Source organism: Chanodichthys erythropterus, chromosome 17, assembly GCF_024489055.1.
Source record: "Chanodichthys erythropterus isolate Z2021 chromosome 17, ASM2448905v1, whole genome shotgun sequence".
NCBI classification, from domain to species: domain Eukaryota; kingdom Metazoa; phylum Chordata; class Actinopteri; order Cypriniformes; family Xenocyprididae; genus Chanodichthys; species Chanodichthys erythropterus.
This window is the reverse complement of record NC_090237.1, coordinates 38,716,965-38,735,851: the sequence shown is the minus strand read 5'-3', so window position 1 is coordinate 38,735,851 and position 18,887 is coordinate 38,716,965. Positions and strand designations below refer to the sequence as shown.

The window sequence follows — 18,887 nt, the reverse complement described above, 5'->3', positions numbered from 1 at the left end:
AATTCTCAAGAGCAACATGATTGTGAGTATGAGAGTAGAGTCAGATAAGAAGTAAGAAGGGAAGAGTTGAAAGCTATTATAGAATCCAGCCTGGGATTCCTGATTACCAGTGCGCATTGCCAGTTGTCTCAATGCTCAAGCCATATGGTGTTTGGTCAGTCCACCCTTCCAGTGTTTACTACTGAAGATATAAGGAAGACGCAACAATGATGCATTATGGGTAATCTACCTCCGCAAGAGAAAAAGTTGGCCATCACAGTGAGAGAAGGTTCACAAGATAGCTCAGATGCTCCGTATGTTGAAGCATTAGGATAAGTTAAAGATCTTGGATAAACTTGGAAAAGAGAAGGTATCTTCTATAGTACATAGCTTTCTGAAGTCTACAGTCCTAACAGGGAACTTGTGATAATGTAGGCCACCAGGGCCAGAGTAGAACCGTCCAGTTCCGCACTGATTTTTGCTACACAGAGAGTTGCATGGATAATGAGAAAGTATGTAACACACTGCAAGCGTTGTGTTCTTTGCAAGACGCCAGACCAGATACTACCTTTGGAATCAATCAAGCTTGTAAACCAGTGGAACTGGTATGCATTGATTTTTGGTCTGCTGAGGGGAGGAATGGAGACAATGTGGATTTACTCATTCTCACAGACCCTTTTACCAAACTGACACATGCATTCCCTTGCTCTATTCATTATTCTGTGTATACAGGTTTCCTCTTAGAATCCACTCAGACCAAGGAGCGAATGTTTGAGAGTACGCTCATATCTGAGCTGCAGAAAAGTACCAGAAGTAAAGAAATCTCATACCACCCCCTACCATCCTATGGGAAATGGCCAAACAGAAAGTTTCAACAGAACTCACCTTTATTTATATAGTGTTTTATACAATACAGATTGTTTCAAAGCAGCTTTACAGTGATACGGGAATATGATTCAATGATGCAAACAGTTCATTTTGGCTGTACAGCAGCTCTAAAAGAAAATAGTGTCATTGTTAAGCTGAAGTCAGTTCAGTGTTGATTCAGTTCCATTCCATTACTGCTGTTGGCCAATTGTAGGGAATGGGCAAGAGGGTAACTGGCACTGACACTGGAAATCTAGGTGGAGAAGACACTTTGAGCAACACCAAGCACTATTAGTGATTCACGTGACTGTTTAAGGTACTGCTCAAGAGAGTAGTCTGGAGAATGACACAAGGGAGAAAGATAACAGAATAAAACAAAAGGGGGTACCTTGCATACACAATCTGGTAGAATGATGTAGCCAGTTAGGATGTCTGAATCCATGAATATGCTGTTGACTGAACTTAGGAAAAAAGAGATGCTCTCCACCTTAGTTGAAATTTGAACCGTGATGCAATATGATCTTACAAGAAGGGACATGAGAATGCAGTTAAAATACAGTTTGTAAGAAAAGTGTGAAACTTTTTGATGTTTGGTGTTTTGAAAGTTTGATGAAATTGGGAAGGAGGAGTATAACGGATTTCCGCCATTCTTTCCCCCTTTTTTAACCTAGTGCATAGAGATAGGGATGACCCATTTCTGTAGAAGGGGGTGAGAGGACGCATGTATGAAATTTATGCAGTATGGAGTGTTTTACACAGCACCCCAGTCTTGGTGCTTAGAGAATACTATAATTGCACTACTGCTTAAAATGGCATATATTTGGTTAGAAAGATGTTTTATGTTCTTTTGTGTTGACGTTTTGGTATACTTTTGATCAGTGGTATATTCCCAGGTGCTGCACTCTTTAGCCTGTGGGAAGCACCCTGAGGAGAGTTTGTTAAACAGAGAACAGAGATGATTGTTGTAACACTGCCATTTTATGCTTGCAAAAAAAAAAAAAAACTCTGTATGTACCTTAAGATGAAATCTTACAGATGCTCCTGATTATTTTGCATTAAGCAAAAATGTTCTTCATGATATTGATAACTTTATCAGGAGACCTGTGACCTACCGGTTGAGTTCACTTAGGGTAACATTGGTTATCTTCTGTTTGTGGGACTTGGAGTGAGATAATAGTTTAGACTTCATCATGTCTGGATAGAAAATACAGTAGTACAACACCTCCAGCAAAAATCTTTTTCCAAATCTGCACCATGTTCTTGGGCCCAGTGGTGGCAAGGCAGGTGTTTTGGTCCATTGAGAGCCTTGGGCCACAGCCAGAAGAGCTTTATCTATTGCAATCCACACTTTTCAAGGGAAAACATAGAAGCATATGTTTTTGGGTTTTTTTTCCTAGCATATTAAACACCAAGAATGTTTTTCTTGCTCGTTCCCTACCATCAGCCCTGCTAATGGTGTTATTTTCCCATGCTAGGCCTTTAGATTTTTCTGAGGGTGTATCTTCATGGATCTCTCCTCAGTACAGAGGCTCAGAAGATGTGTGTGTGTGTACAGATGAGGAAATCTGGGCTCAAGTACTCTAGAGGATTCAGTGTAAATAATATATTACTTGGTACAATGTGTGACCTTCACAGGATATGAAGGGTAGGTGCTCTATTCTTTCAAATAGTGCTTTTGCATAGAATTTGCTGAGGGAAGATGGTTCATAGCTAGCACTGTCAGCCATTTTGACTCTGATATCAGTATAAAACATGCAAATGAAAGACTGAGTTTAAAAAAGGTTTTATGGACCTTTGGATTAAATTGTATTTGTCTTTGAGTAGATGAAATGAGAACCTGAATGAATTATTTTGAAAAAGTGCAGTTCTCCAGATGTCATATTTTTAAAAGTCTCATTAATAAGTGAACATTACTGATTAAAATTACTTAGATCAATGCAGCATAATAAATGGCAGAAGCAGGTACCTCCATTATTTGCACAAGAGAACAACAGGAAAAGAATACCTTAGTTTATTGGGAACATCTTGACATATACAGGAATGTTCCAAAAGCTGTGAAGCAGCAGATTATAGACCTTAATTGGAAAATGATGTCCATGTAAATGTGGTAAAGTGAGTTTAGAAGTTGATGAGGCCAATATAAGTGTAAACATTGAAATACAGATGAAGACCATAAAATTGCTAACAAACACTGATGTTCACTGTTTATCGTATTACATTATCTTTCATTCTAAATAAGGATCCTGCTTTAAGATTGGGTTTAATTAAAAGACAATACAGTATTTAGTTCCAGAGACTCAAGGATTTTTATTAATAGTTTCTTGTTTCATTCAGACTGAGTTAAGAGTTGAGGTGAGATAGAAATGATTGAGTGTTTGGTTGGCTAATGTTTGGAAGAAAATGGAAGAAAGGAAGAAGGAAGAAATTGAACACAAATGTTATGATATGCCACAGCAAACTAGACAATCAAACACTCGCTCTCAAGTCATTTTATCCAGCATGGAATTCAACACAGAAATGAATCAATAAAGAGTACCGAGCACACAGTGAGAATTTGGGAAGATAAGCTGGAAATTATTCAACAATATGGCTTTCAAAAGACGAGTTATTTTTAAACTCCACTAGGATGAGAATGTATGCTAAAGCATTCATCAGATGAAGACTAATGGTGTGAAACAAAAATAAAGTTCTGCTCTATATTTATGTACATGTAATGCTCAGTATTTAACAAACGGTTTCTGATTAAAATCAATTTCGTAAGCAGCTCACAATGAAAACATATTGTGCTTTCACAAATAAGGAACAGGCTGGCAATCCAGCTCTTTGAGTTACAATAGAAAATCATGCATCAGTAATAAGACAGATATTCTTGGCTAGAATGGAGAATAAAGCTGGAACCAAAATGAATATAAACTATGGAATTCACAGTTACAGCAGTAAAATAACAGGTTAGATCAGTGATGGACAGATTACGACCTTGATTTCCCATCCCCCTCCCTTGAGTCCATATAGAATGGATTCGATTACATGCAACATCAAACCATGCTGTCCTGATGGGGCCGTACGGACAGAGAAGTCCACTGGCAACTACGACTTGTCATCAGTTTTCTTCTTCTGGAACTTCCTGAACTGCGATTGAATAGCGACCGCTGCCTTCTCGGTTTCGGGGGCTTCCATATCAATGTCAAAGTCCTCAGGGACGTCTTTCTTAGATGCATCTGGGCATAGAAAAATAAGTGATTGCATGAGACTTTAGAGCACTTTATAATGACATAATGTCAACTTCTAAATATGATCAAACACTATGATGCAGGTGATGAAATACAAGTTTGGAATACAATTTTTACGTAAACGCTATCGAACTGATTCAGTGTGTATGCACTGTATTGGTGACAATGATCTGACTAAGCAGCTCAAGATAAGACAAATTCCACACACAGTATCAAATGGCAAAATTATTTTATAATACTTTCTAGGCAATACAGCTCCTATTTACCTGAACGGAGAAAGACAAAAATCTCCAAGACTGTTGGTTGTTCGCTTAAGTTTTGATATTTCATAAGTTTTCATATTTCAAACAAACAAAAAAAATATTACAACTGTTTAGTACTTTTGTCATGGAATAATGTTTCATCTTATAAATACTAAACAGATATTTTGCATTTTAACTCTGTGTAAAAATGACCTTTCACAGTCATTATATCACCCACCCACCCAATTCATCCAATCCATCCATCCATCCATCCACCCACCCATTCACCCATCCATCAATCCATCCACCCACCTACCCACCAATCCACCCATCAATCCACCCATCCATCAATCCATCCATCCATCAATCCATCCATCCATCCATCCATCCATCCATCCATCCATCCATCCTTCCATCCTTCCATCCTTTAAACCAATTGTACTGTGTGGGGTAGCGGGATTTTAACTCAGTTTTGTGTAAAAATGACCTTTCACAGTTATTATTCCGCCCAACCACCCACCCACCCACCCAATCCATCCATCCATCCATCCATCCATCCATCCATCCATCCATCCATCCATCCATCCATCCATCCATCCATCCACCCATCCATTCTTTAAATCAATTGTCCTGTGTAGGGTTGCAGGATTTTTAACTCAGTTTTGTGTAAACATGTCTTTTCACAGTCATTATTTATGACTCATATAATATTAGCAATAATGCATCAAGAAAGAAATGTTAAAGCATAACTTCCATTCTCCACAAGCTTTGCATATATAGGTTTGATAAATTCCTAGAAGTCAATCACAGACTGCAATGTCATATAAACGCATACTGTATATACTGTACAGTCAGCGCTAATGGGATTTTGGAGCAAAGTACATCCTGTCTAAAACTTCCTGCAAGCTAAATGCACATGGTGTACAGAAGCCATCAGAATAAAATTCACTGGAGACACACATATATGTTTCCAGTCCAATTCTTGTTTCCAGCTGCGCTCATGATTCACACCAAAGTTCCTCCTTCTGCCAAAAGCACAATAAATAATATTCGGGCAGATGCTATAGTAGTATTTTATATTCTTTTTTATTTTATATTCACTGATAATTCACTGATCAGATAATGTTTTATTGTCATCACCAAGAGGCAGTGGGTTTCCTCATTATCATCATTATCAGACAAAAGCAAAAAATCTTCACTCAGGTGTTAGATGGCACATTCTGCTACAAATTGGTGTAACATTACTTCCTGTAATCACATTACAGTAAAACGGCTCATACTGATTCAGAGAGAGAACTACGGTATGCAAAAATGTTTCTGTAATTTATAAGAAATGTATTAATAACTACTAACCAATATTTGGTGCCAAACTACTAGTGCTGTCTGGTTGCCTAATTGAAGGTCATTATTTTATTACTCTAAGATTTCAATGATAATTTAATTTAATTTAATTTAATTTAATTTAATTTAATTTAATTTAATTTAATTTAATTTAATATATATTGTTATCCAGAACATAAATTAGGGTTATAAAATGTAGGCAAATCAGATAAGTCTCAGACTCTGCTTGTAGGTTTTCGAAAACGTTGAACCTCATATAAAATAAATGCAAAACATTTTTTTGTATAGCATGATTTTAAAGAGTTTCAAGCTCTATTCATGACAGTACCAGATGTGAAGGTTATGTGTTGTATTGGTAAGAAATCAAAGCTCAATAGTGAATACTGAAACACCACATTAATGTGTTGGAAAATTCAATAGCAATTTAAGCAATGGAGGAGGAAAACCTTGACATAGACGTTAAGCACAGCGAGAGAGGAAAGATCTTTTAAATATACCTCTAGAGAGAGCAGGCCTCATGTTTCAGTCAATACATGAGAGCTATTTGCACCATCTTCCTGTCTCTGTTTACACACATCAATGCTTATATCTCATTTGCTTGTATCTCACAATTCGGACTGTATAACTCACAATTGCAAGTTTATAACTCACAAATCTAAAAAAAAATCTCAGAATTGTGAGTTTATATCTTGAGTTTGCAAAAAACTTCAAAATTGCGAGATATAAACAAATAAAAAAAGGTAATAGTGACTATTTATCTCACAATTATGACTTTATCTTCAGTGAGTACTTGTACTGAGTGCATGTACTTATGAAAATATCACATGTAATTCCCCAATTTAATGATTCCCAAGAAAGTATTTACTTTGTTTAATATATTTTCCATACCCTTTGGTATTAAGGTGCTTTCTCTCTTAATACATGAATGTTCTCTTTAGACCGACATTACATGCTGTCATTGGCTGAAGATACCTGTACAGTTTCTCTATATAGCTCCCTTCAGCCAAGCAGGATGACTAAAATTGGGTATTTTTGTGTATGAATGTCCTTGCTCTTGCTCTGCACATGAGTGGGTGGAAGCACATCAATGGCTTCAATAGTACTTTCTTCCCATCATCCAAACATTATGAGCTCCTGTATAGTTGGACATTCAATGTAGGGAAAGCAACTTTCCAGCAGTATTTGTCATATTAAATTAATGGCTAGCAACAAGCATTTTTTTTTTTCAATATTATTTTAGAAAAATGCATAAATATATTTAATAACATAAATGTGAGATGGGAATTGACTTCATAAATCCAATAAGCAGGGTTGGGAGGGTTACTTTTTAAATATATTCCGTTACAAATTACTTCCTTATAGAAGTATTCAGTAATGTAATCCAAGCACCACTATATGAAAGTAATGCAATCTGATTACTTTTGGTTTCCTTCGAGGTCACGTATGTAAATAAAGTCAAGTAAAAAGAAACATAATCAAAGTATTTTTATTTAATATGAATTTAAAATTAAAACTAATAAAAACTAGGCTATTAAAACTAAGCAATCGAGTCTTGTTTCACCAACTAGAGATTATGCAGCCCCGTATATATACAGTATTTATATAAAAAGGCTATACAGACATCTAGTGGCTACAGTATTGTATTGCAGAAGGTTTTATTTTCTATTTTTATTTCTTTAACATGTACAAGAAAAAAATAATTATGAACATTTAAATTCTACACCATCTACATATTAGTCTATTTCAAAATACATGTTGATCAAGGCAGTGACCTTTCACTGACTGACCTGGGGCGTAAAGCCTAAAGTATACTTCACTTTTAATGCATACGCGAGGGTCAGCGTGCACTGCACGTGACGCAAATTTCGTCATCAGTAGAGTACGCACACCACAGGATTTTTGTAACCACACGTACACACAGGTCACATATACGTATTTAATTGTTTTTGTGGTAATTAGTTTATCCACAAGGTGGCACCTGTGCCCTGCGGGCGTCGATTCACAAGGTAGTCAAAGAAAAACTGCATAAACAGAAAAGAGCAGAACACATGCAAGCTACAGTGACAATGGAGTCCTACATAGTAGGGCTGCACGATTAATCGGACAATTGGAAAAATAACATTGAAATGATTTGGCTTAGTGTGATTATGAAATCGCAAAGCTTTGATTATTTTTTATGCACAGCTTGTCAATGAAGTATGGCTAAAAATGCTAATTAATCTGAAAGCACTACGAGTTTGAGTCGCTTATAATGTACATTTGAAAAAGCAACACGCATCAAACATCTTTCCAGACGTGAAGGATTTATTAACATCTTGTCCAACAAAAGACAACATTTAATAACGTTTTAATAATGTTTATACTCCAAACTCACTCCATGACGACAGTTGAGCATCCTTCTGAGATTATGTGGTTTCTTACACAGAATTAGGCCGTCGTGTTTATTAGTCATGTTTAATCAATCAAAGCATTTCAATCTTCTGTTTATTCAGCTACAACGGTAGTATGATTTCCTGGAATGACACATGTTATCTACTTCTGCGGCAGGGCATATTTGGAGTTCCTGCACAAGAGCGCCCTCTGGCTTTCAGATGGAGAAGCATTTACAACTGACCACAAAGCCATACAGCTCTGACAAGCTATGCATGAAATAATCACAGCCTTTGCCAAATCGCGTGCAATTTAATTGTGATTTAATTGCGATTAATTGTGCAGCCCTACTACATAGACGAGAGATTGTGTGAAGAGGTTAGAAAGTACCCTCAACTCTAGCATGAAAGAATACAAAGATGTTTAAATGGGTTGTAATCCATGGCAAGAGATTGCTCAAAACGAACACGTGTACGTGTACAAGTCAAATGAAGTATACTTTCCAAGGCTGTGCGTTCAACTGTGAGTGTACACTAGCGTACGCGTAAAAAAAGAAATATACGCAGGGCTTTTTAGTTACCCTTTGTTGGGACTCATGTTAATTTCTACATTTTTTCAGCTCATTTTCCACTAGAAAACTTTAACAAAATTGCGATCATACAAGCTATTACATTTTAAATCACTAACAAACAGTAAATTTGAGCTAGCATGATTTCCGTGCTAGTCGTAACTTCAAATGTTTAAGTTGGATGTTTAGTTCTTGTTAAAGAAATGTCTTCGTACCTGGAAAGCTTAAAATGTGTATGCTTAAAATAGTGTTATGATGTCAAAATTGCTTTAAATGAAACCATTGTAATCATTTTTTTTTTTTTTTTTTTTTATTACAAAAAGTAACTTTATTCTGATTACTTTTTTTTAATGTAAAGTAACAAATTACAAATTACAGTTTTTTGTATCCTGATTACGTAATGCCGTTACAAGTATTAAGTTACACCCCAACCCTGCCAACAAAAAAATAATTCTGAAAAAACTCTACCATCATTTGTTTGCTTGATTTGATATGTTGCATGTAATGCATTGAAATTCAGACATTTCTATGTGCCTTTAGGGTACATTTACACTGTAACGACGTACTAAAAACGGAAACGTTTTTCCTTTCGCGTACAGACAACAACATTATCAAAAATTATCCCTGTTCACACAGATCCGCGAAAATGACTCAAAACACTTTATTACTCATGCCAGGCCAGTAGATGGTGATTTCACTTTGTAAAGAAACACTACAAGCCTATAGACTAAACACATAATACACTTGCACATGATGGTACCATTTTCACAAATTTGTGTTTTTGTTAGCATTTTCAAGCCCCCAAAATGCTGTTGTCATGAATGGCCAAAACAGATTTTCAGTGTTTTCAGTGTTGTGTAAATGAACCCTAAGTATCCAAATACTTTATGGGATCATAAATGGTATTTGGATTTAGCAGAAGCTTTTGAATTCACTATAATGTGTACTGTAGTATAAAACCATGCCTGATTTTAGAGAAGTTGGTGCCGCTAGCATTGCACTGTATTTATGTTCTCATGTCTAAAGCATCATCTGCAATAAGAGCATGCAATTCTGTGAAGATTCAAGCTTCAGTGAAACAGCTTCCTTTGAGATGCCGTTCTTGTCCAATAAGCTCTTTACCCAGCTCTCCCTGGGGCTTCAGCGTCCTCAAGAGCATTACTGCATCAGGTAGAAAACCAACAACAGAAAAACCCTCAAGTCTTTTGAGTCTGATTTAAGAAGTATGGGCCAGTTTGTTGGTTCAGATCCATTTACTTGCCCTTTTCATAGGAGCGTGCAGCTAAAACGCTTGGGACCGTGTTCATTACTTCAACCCTTTTCTCTTTTTTGCCTCCTTCTTCAGCCTTTTTTTTTTCATACACAAGCACATTTTTTTTTTAAATGCTTACAAGACTCGTTCTTCCTTCACTGAGCACAGCGCAGAACATTTTTGTTTGGTGGGACACTTCAGGGAATACTTTAGAATGCTTATGCCTGAAGATTTCAGATGGGATACTGGGCTTTTCTGTACGCTTAAGGTTGTTTGGGGTAAACTCAAACATGATGAATCTCTTCTCTTCCAAGACAAAGATTTCCTGGGACATGCTGCTTGTATTTACTGTAGAAGCTGCCGTAAAATGATTAAAGATCTACAATGTGTTCGATTTCGGGTGTGGAATATTGTCTCAGTACCTTGTGCCCCAGAGGTTTTGCTGTTGCCTCCAGCTGCTCCGGATCCTTGCCTCTGTTGAAAGAAAAGAAAAGGAATTAAATGAAACTACTTTTCTCAAAAGTCAAAAAAATCTTTATCTAAAAGAATGTTTGTAGCATCATTTTTAGTTTATTTAGTTTATTTTGCCAGAGCATAACTGTTCTGCAACACACAGCAGTGTTTAATTTCTGAATGAATCTGCGTTTTAAGCGAATCAATTGGGTGAACCAATGGCTGCGTCCAAAAACTGGAAAATGCTGCCTTCTGAGGACAGATATCAAGGTAGTAAGGCATCAAGGCATGTCCGAATCCAATGTTAGCTTCACTTCCTGTCTCATGAGATGCCTTCATCTGATCGATTCATGAAGGTATCATAGATGTATCCTTAGCTGCCTTTGATATCCCACAATCCCATGCATTCCATTCTGTGACAGTTGAGCTAGGAAAATAAAAAAGGCGTCCGAAAGTTGCGTTTGCTGATCAGTTTGTGTGTAATGTATTTTTTTGACCAACATTTTCCACTTTTGATGTCATTTCTAGTGAGAAATTACTTGTAGTAAATAAATATTTATTTAGTTCTTACCAAAGCTCGCGCTATTTTGCTGTAGATAATTAAACAGTTATACTGCCTCAGAAATTTGTCCGAAATCATGAGGTGCCTTCATGCACAAACGCTGCCTTACAAGTCATTGCCTGATAAGGCAGCGAGGCAGCAAGACAGCTGCCTAGGTTTTCGGATGCAGCTAATGATTCAATGGCCTATTCATAAAGAGAGCCATTTACTTAATTCCTGAATGAATCAGCCATTTGAAAGAATCGAATGAATGATTCAATGACTTACTCATTCAGACATGTACCGCCACCTACTGCTAGTTTTAGTTACTTACTTAGAGTATCACTTCATAAAAATAAAAATAAAAAATAAAAAAATCATATTTTGGGGATAGTTTGCCCGAAAATGAAAATTCAGTTATTTACATTTAATCACCCTCATGTAGTTTCAAACCTGAATGACTTTCTTTCTTTTGCGGAGCATAAAAGAAGATATTTTGAAGAATGTTGATAACCAAACTGTTTTGGTCTGTAAGTATATGTAAATACCAATTCAGATGCAGTTTCTGAAAGAAAATCATGGCCCTTGTAGCCTAAAAGTTTGTGTAATAAATGTTGAATCAAATAAAATATTTCTTTCTAAAGCTACGTTTTGTAATGTCTATTTGATGCATTTCTTATTTAACACAATAATGATTTTATATTATATTCTGGGGGTAATTCCTCAGCCAAATTTGATGTGAAATTAAATTGTGATTCATTTGAATAATTAATCAGGACATCATGTAATTAATTCGATTAAAATTTTATATATATACAGTACTGTGCAAAAGTCTTAGGCCACCATTAGGTGTTGTTTTAGCAATGATATAATGACCACATTTCTCAGTCTCTTTATTAGAATATAACCAGTAAATACAGTAAATTTATATGCAGTATTAAAAAACTAAAAATCAGAAAAAATAACAGCTTTTATATGCTATAGTGGCAAATATTTTGTGACCTCCCCTTACACTTGAGCAATAGCAGGAATCAACTCTCTTAAACCTAAATGGGATGAAAAAGGACTGGAATGCCAAGAAAACTTTCAAAATCTGATCAAAATCAGTTTCATTTTTGAGAAACTGGAATAAGTCCAGGAGTTCACACTAAATAATGATTTTTTCAATTTCTTTTTTTTTTCTCCATTTTGTGTACACATTTACTTTATTTTCTGTTTGTATCATAATAAAGAGACTGAAAAATAAATATGGATGGTCATTAAAACATTGCTAAAACAAAAGATCTTTATTCCAAATGTTATTAGTGTCTGATATCTTTTGAAGGGCTCTTAAAAACATGAAGGAATTTATATTTTTCCTTGTCTGCTGCCTTTGACATCCCACAATCATGTTATGTTTTTTAAGGAGTATTATGAAAAAAATCTCACATATTTTTCTTTAGAGAATGGTGTGTTCATGTCCTCAAAAAAGAAGTTGCGAGGGGCTTCTTAGAAGTGTATGTTTTTTTAATATGTAACCAAATAAGAGAAGTTATATAACAATGAGACAGAGTATTAGAGGCCTGTGGTTTAAAAAGTAAGTGAAAATGCTGTTTATGACTATAATATTACATTAGCTGTCAATATAGATTTCAAGCTGAACAAACAAACATTCTATTTTTGATTTTTCTGTAACTTAGGCCAGGTCTTTAGGCAGGATTGATTCTGCTTCGAATCAAATGCATGAATCAATGCATGATTTTTTGGCAGTAGCCTGTGAAAAAAAAAGATAGTTTGCTTTATGATCTTTTATATTCCACCAAACCCAAAACCAAAATGTGTGTTTGGCCCTGAAATCATATTCAGAAATATCATGAAAATGGGGTGCAGTTAAACAGCGAGCGAGAAGGCATCGTCAAACATGTTTTCTCTGGGCATGTCCTCTCCTGCATTATTAACTGCACTTTCACTGAATTTCAAACAGTGTTTGTAGTGCTTTGATGTGAGGAGCTCAGGCAACCTGCATGTCCTTTCAGGCAAAGCAGAATGTTCAGCCAACACGAGCACTGAAATAACCCTCTGGACAACCACACTGTCGTCCTGTTTAATGCTTCCTTCCGTTCTGTTTAATGAAAGCTTTCGTGCATTTAAATCATGTGACATAGACGGTCTAAAATAACTTTTTTCTTCACCTGCCGGAGTGTATAAATATTTATAAACGGTGGGGTGCTCCTGGTGATCCTTCTGTCAGATTATGCCCATCCAGAGAAAATGTTATATTTGGCTGATATGTTTTATTATAAAATAAGGCCAGTTTCACAGTATTGGGCTGATCTCTGTTCAGAGCTTGAGACTGTTAGCATTGCTTTTATGGGCACTCAACTGTGTGTGTATGGTCTAATCTAAGATGCATCTTTGTTTCTTAATTTTTAGTTGATTGATCTTGACAGATCTAATTAAAAACCTCTATGATCAGAAGCATATTAAAAAGCGGATAAATCAACTCATCAACTTTTAAGGCTTGATCGCCTTCCATTGTCATTTCTGTTGTGTGTCATCAATCTGGCAACCCGCTTGAGTGTCAAGTCTGAGGAGGAGGGGGACGGGAGAAACAATTCTCTTTAATATTTAGAATTTGGATTGCATTGCCCATTTCAGCCTTAAACTGAAGTGCTGCTTTTTTAGAATGCAGTTTCCTGCACAAGATGCTGTAAAAATGGACCAAACGGACCAATACACACAAAATTACATCAATATATCCTCATAAAGACCTCATTTCTAATAAGTAGAAAAACATAATTTGCAGTTCTTAAAGGGTACATCCAGTACTATATGCACACCTCATATGAAACCATTTTGCTGCAGCATTTCGGAGAAATGTGTTTCTCCACTTCAGAGGCCTATAAAGACCTCATTTCTAATAAGTAGAATAAATTAATGGTCAGTTTTCATAGGGGACATTCATACTACATGCACACTTCATATGAAAACATTTGAATTTATATTAGTCTAGTTGTTTTTGCTGTGGTGTTTTTATTAAAACCATTGGCAAAAGTTTCTCTTGTGTTCTGTAGGCAGCTGATTTTTGTTCATGTTATTATTATTTTTTTTTGCCTTGTTGGAATCGAAACTAGGAATGGATAAGAATCAGAATCGATAAAATCCAAACGATACCCAACACTATTTATGAGGAATATAAAAAAAAGGAGTGGGTGGATTTTCACCATTATACCATGGTTGTGTACACACACTGCCAACACACATTTATGTTCAAACACCATTGCTGCCTCCGAAATCTAATACTTATTTAGTTTGCAAAAAACAGTACACCAACAAAGTAGTACAACCCAAATTCCGGAAATTTTGGGTCATTTTTTTTTTTTTTTATTTGAATAAAATGAAAACTGAAAGACTTTCAAATCACATGAGCCAATATAGATAACATGCTGGAAGGTCTCCCTTCTCTTTAGCTCGGAGGACACGGCGTCTGTGATTTCCAACAAGAATGTCAAATTTGGACACTTTTCCACTTTGAAACAGTCCATTTTAAATGAGCCTCGGCCCACAGGACACGATGGCAATTCTGGACCATGTTCACATATGGCTTCGTTCTTGCATGATAGAGCTTTAGTTGGCATCTGCAGATGGCACGGCGGATTGTGTTTACCGACAGTGGTTTCTGGAAGTATTCCTGGGCCCATTTAGTAATGTCATTGACACAATCATGCCGATGAGTGATGCAGTGTCGTCTGAGGGCCTGAAGACCACGGGCATCCAATAAAGGTCTTCAGCCTTGTCCCTTACGCACAGAGATTTCTCCAGTTTCTCTGAATCTTTTGATGATGTTATGCACTGTAGATGATGAGATTAGCAAAGCCTTTGCAATTTGACGTTGAGGAACATTGTTTCCCACAATCTTTTTACGCACTTTTTCACAGATTGGAGAGCCTCTGCCCATCTTTACTTCTGAGAGACTGTGCCTCTCTAAGACATCCCTATTATAGCTAATCATGTTACAGACCTGATATCAATTAAATTAATTAGTTGCTAGATGTTCTCCCAGCTGAATCCTTTCAAACTTTCTTGCTTTTCAGCCATTTGTTGTCCCCGTGGCAACTTTTTTGAGACCTGTAGCAGGCATCAAATTCTTCATTTAGTGAAGAAAAGTGTAAAATGTCTCACTTTAAACATCTGTTATTTTATCTATGTTCGATTGTGAATAAAAGATTTGCTTGTGTTATTTTGAAAGTCTTTTAGTATTCATTTTATTGAAATTTAAAAAATGTCCCAACATTTCCGGAATTCAGTTTGCATGTCCAAATGCATAGTATTGGAAAAACAGCAAGTGAAAAGTACCAGGATGACCTAGTAATTGCAGCAAGATTCTGAAGTGTGCATTCGATGGACACTTTATTATCCCATGAGGCCACGGGAGAGGATTTGTGAATGGCAGTGAAGCGACACAACTGACGCCGTAGGTCACATGACAGTAACAACATGGTGGATGTACAGGATTACGTCTGAATTTCAGTGAATTCAAATGTAATACTCAGATGCAGGATGCAGCGCATGTAAAAGTGAATTTTGCCAAATAGGTGACCTTTAAGGACTCAAATACAGGACTGACAACCGTATTCTGCTGCTGTGTGAACATGGCCTTTGTCTTTCCTTTGGTGGCGACAACACCCAACCACTCATTTTAGCAATGCAGCATTTGTTTTGGGTAAAGTGAAGAATGCGTCTCTGAAATCCCAAAGGTGCCCTTACGTAATTCATCCAGGCAACAACACTGTGATGACCAATGGGAGTGCAGACAATGAAGCTGAATGAAGTGATCCAGCACCTGATACAGTGTGATGCAGCAGGCAAATAAACACAATAGTAACCAACAGTGCAGTGATTCAGTTACTGCAAGTGTGAATGTAGCTTTAAGGTTTCACAACCTCTAAAATCCTAATTTAACCCCTGCTTACTATTCACAATCACACCCACAATCATAGGACGCCGAGGTGTTTGTACTGAAGCAACAATCTGGGGGGAAAACACCTTACAGTGACTGCAAAGCAATTCTAATTACGCTTTAAAAAGGAGAAACACACTCACACACTGACACACACTCCCCACAGGCTGCAGCCATAATCAAACCGCACTGCTGGCAATTACAGAGGACTTCTTTAGAGAATGTCAGACGCACATGCAATCTTGTTTCCACTCAGCACAGAGTCAGAAAAGACAATGTTCAAGGTAAACACGCTTCTTTTGTTGGCTTCTACTTGCACAACCACAGGAATCAAGAGCTGAGAGAGGCTCCTTCAGCAAAAACACAGTGTCACCGCTCAGAAAACCAATTATGCTGCTAAGGTCTCTGCATTTGGAGGAAAGTGCTTTCTTTAGCATTTAAAACTTAAAATCAAGGTTGCTGCAATGTCTAGTTTTGCATAGAAATTGAAAAAAGCAATTACAATTACCTCTCTCTGAAGAGCAGAGATATCAAAAGCTTTTATTCAAAAGCTCTTCATATGTTACATATAGTGAAAAAAAAAAAAAAAAAAAAAAAAAATTCCTGCACAGCAGTGTATTTAAGTCCAGTGCAAAGAAAGTTACAAAAACCCAACATTTTTTAGAATAGTTCTACTAATAATGACTCAAAAAATAAAAATTTTTAGTATTAAAAAATAATATATGATAATATGAATATATTTATACACAAAAAAAAGCCAAAAATGAGCCAAAGCAACACAATTCTTACACATTTTGTTATCTTTCAAACCACTTAAATGGACATTTACAAAATCCTTGTATGCTGGAACAACATGAATCAATTGAAAGTGGACAGTGGATTGGGAGAGTTTGATAAAAATTTTATGTGTTTACACATAAACACTAAAGGTGTTTACTTGTTAGTGATCATGTGTGTTTATTAGAAGAGTTTCAGGGTACGGGTTCGGTACAGTGGGGGGAAGAAAACTAAACATAAAATTGCTTCTTTTTTCTTCTTTTTAATATATAATTTAGATATAATAATCAACACTTAAATACAAAACAAAACATGTAAATTGCACATAAGGCAGGTTTTGCATTAACTTCTAAATCTAATTATAAAATTATTGCTCCAATTCATTTTTGAAATATAATCATTTACACAGTTACTGTAATAACTTGTTTTCATGACAAATTTATTTAAGCATATATTAACCCCTTCAGACCTGAATTATGTTCCACTGAGCAAAAAAATTGTATCCACTTGATATTTGCTCATCTTTAATGCATAAATGAGTCTAAAAAAAAAGATTTGTGCAAACTCAATATTTTATGATTGAGACCCAATGTCCATTGTGATGGACATCAAACTTCAAAAAAATCCTGTATTCTTTAGCTCTGAAAGATTTTCAAATTAACTTTGAATATTATCACTTGATAGTGTAAAGATTATAATAAGTGCAAGTTGATGATGCCATGAACATAGATCTTCATGTAAAAGATAAAAAAGGAGCTGCTCCTCCTCCTCCTGTCTAGTTGGTTAGTAATGCCTGTCTTTGGTGATACCTAAAGCCCAATCAGATTAAGTTCTGGGTCATTCTTTCATTGTGATTGGTGGATCAGGGACTAATCAGTGACCAGGCAGTACTTATATTATAAAAACATAAAATCTTATTGGTCTAAACCAAAATCCATGTGATGTCCATTCCAATGGACGCCAGGTCTGAAGGGGTTAATTAAGGCATTACTAACAGGTAAAGTAAATATAATGAACATATAAGCTAGTATAGTGCATATATTTAGTAAAATACTCCCCTCTAGAGCTCATTTCTCTAGTAAACTAACATACCGTGGCCACTAAATGACTTGCCTGAGGTAACTGTAATGTTATTCTCAAGCTGTTTTATTGATGTCTTTCCACAGTTTAAATGGGGCTTAATGCCGAGTTCAGACTGCACGATTTTCAAAGTAGTCGGGTCACTGTTCTTTTCACACTGCATGACTTGGCCAGCATTCAGTCGCTGCTGTGTTCATACTGCATGATGGATCGGCGATAGAAGGTTTCACACTGCATGACTTTACAATAGGAAGAATCGCCGACAACTCTTTCTGGCACGCAAACTACGTTTCACAACCAAACACACGCGAGACGTGACAAGGAAACAACGCGATATCACGCGTTCAAGACCGGAGTTTTCATGCGAGACTGGCCCTGCGTCTCAATCAGCTCCCTAGCTCCCTAGGTAGTGAATCAGTACATAATGAAAGTGAATGTGGCTGATACCCTCATCAGTGCCCTGACTACTGAACTAGGGAGCTGATTGAGACACACGGTGGGATTATTATTAAAAATAGTAGCCCGCAAGAAGCTTGAAATATGAATTGCCTGTGCGCTGATTTGCAGCGAAAACAACATAAATAAAAGAAGAATATGGAGGAGGATATGTTTGGAGAGACTGTGTATTGTGTGTTCTGCAAAGACAGTTCATGCCCGTAGGCAGGGGGGGTTCGGGTGGTTCGAACGAACCCCCCCTCACTGCCAAAGGTCCAGAATTTAAGTCGTTTTTTTGCGCTCTTTTAGATATGGCAAAAGTGGTATACTAGCACAATTAAGTTTTCGTGCACTATATTCAAAGTCATGTGAAGCCATTCCATAGCTTCATCATGTGAGGGATATGTACATCGATAAGTTCACGGTCAGAAACTCGTCTTCCCTCTGCTGCAGCTGTCAATCATTCAGCACTCAAACAGCGCGTCGCGTTCGGTAACGACAGTCAGCACGGTAAAACTCTCGCTGGAGTTTATTGCTGTTTCTGAACGATGTCATCATACTGGATACAGGATGTCTGTTAGATCGCACAACACAAGGACTATGAATTCGCGTCACACGCACAATAACTGAAGTTTAAAAGTAAGAAGAAACAGACTCGAACTCTGACTCGATATTGCTTCAAGCACATCACCGTTTCATATTGTCATGGTTTTGCACACTGAAAGATTATTATTAGCCTATTTTGTTCTGTCGTATCTATCATATCTTGTTGCCCCATTAAAAAGCTGCACAATACATTTAAATAAGCGTTTT

The 18,887-nt window shown here is 36.5% G+C and overlaps 2 protein-coding genes across 2 annotated transcripts in view; one reads left to right on the top strand and one right to left on the bottom strand.

The window, feature by feature from the left end:
- The window catches only part of dscamb (Down syndrome cell adhesion molecule b), a 278,527-nt gene that overhangs the window by 225,474 nt on the left and 34,166 nt on the right, over nt 1-18,887 (top strand). The window lies entirely within an intron of this gene.
- Nucleotides 3,105-18,887, bottom strand: part of pcp4b (Purkinje cell protein 4b) — a 46,064-nt gene continuing 30,281 nt past the window's right edge. Inside the window, exons 2-3 of the mRNA XM_067366062.1 lie at nt 10,272-10,323; nt 3,105-4,064 (exon numbers count right to left, since the gene is read on the bottom strand). Of these exons, the coding sequence (XP_067222163.1) occupies nt 3,934-4,064; nt 10,272-10,323 (183 nt within the window). The 3' untranslated portion in view covers nt 3,105-3,933. The remainder of the gene's footprint in view (nt 4,065-10,271; nt 10,324-18,887) is intronic.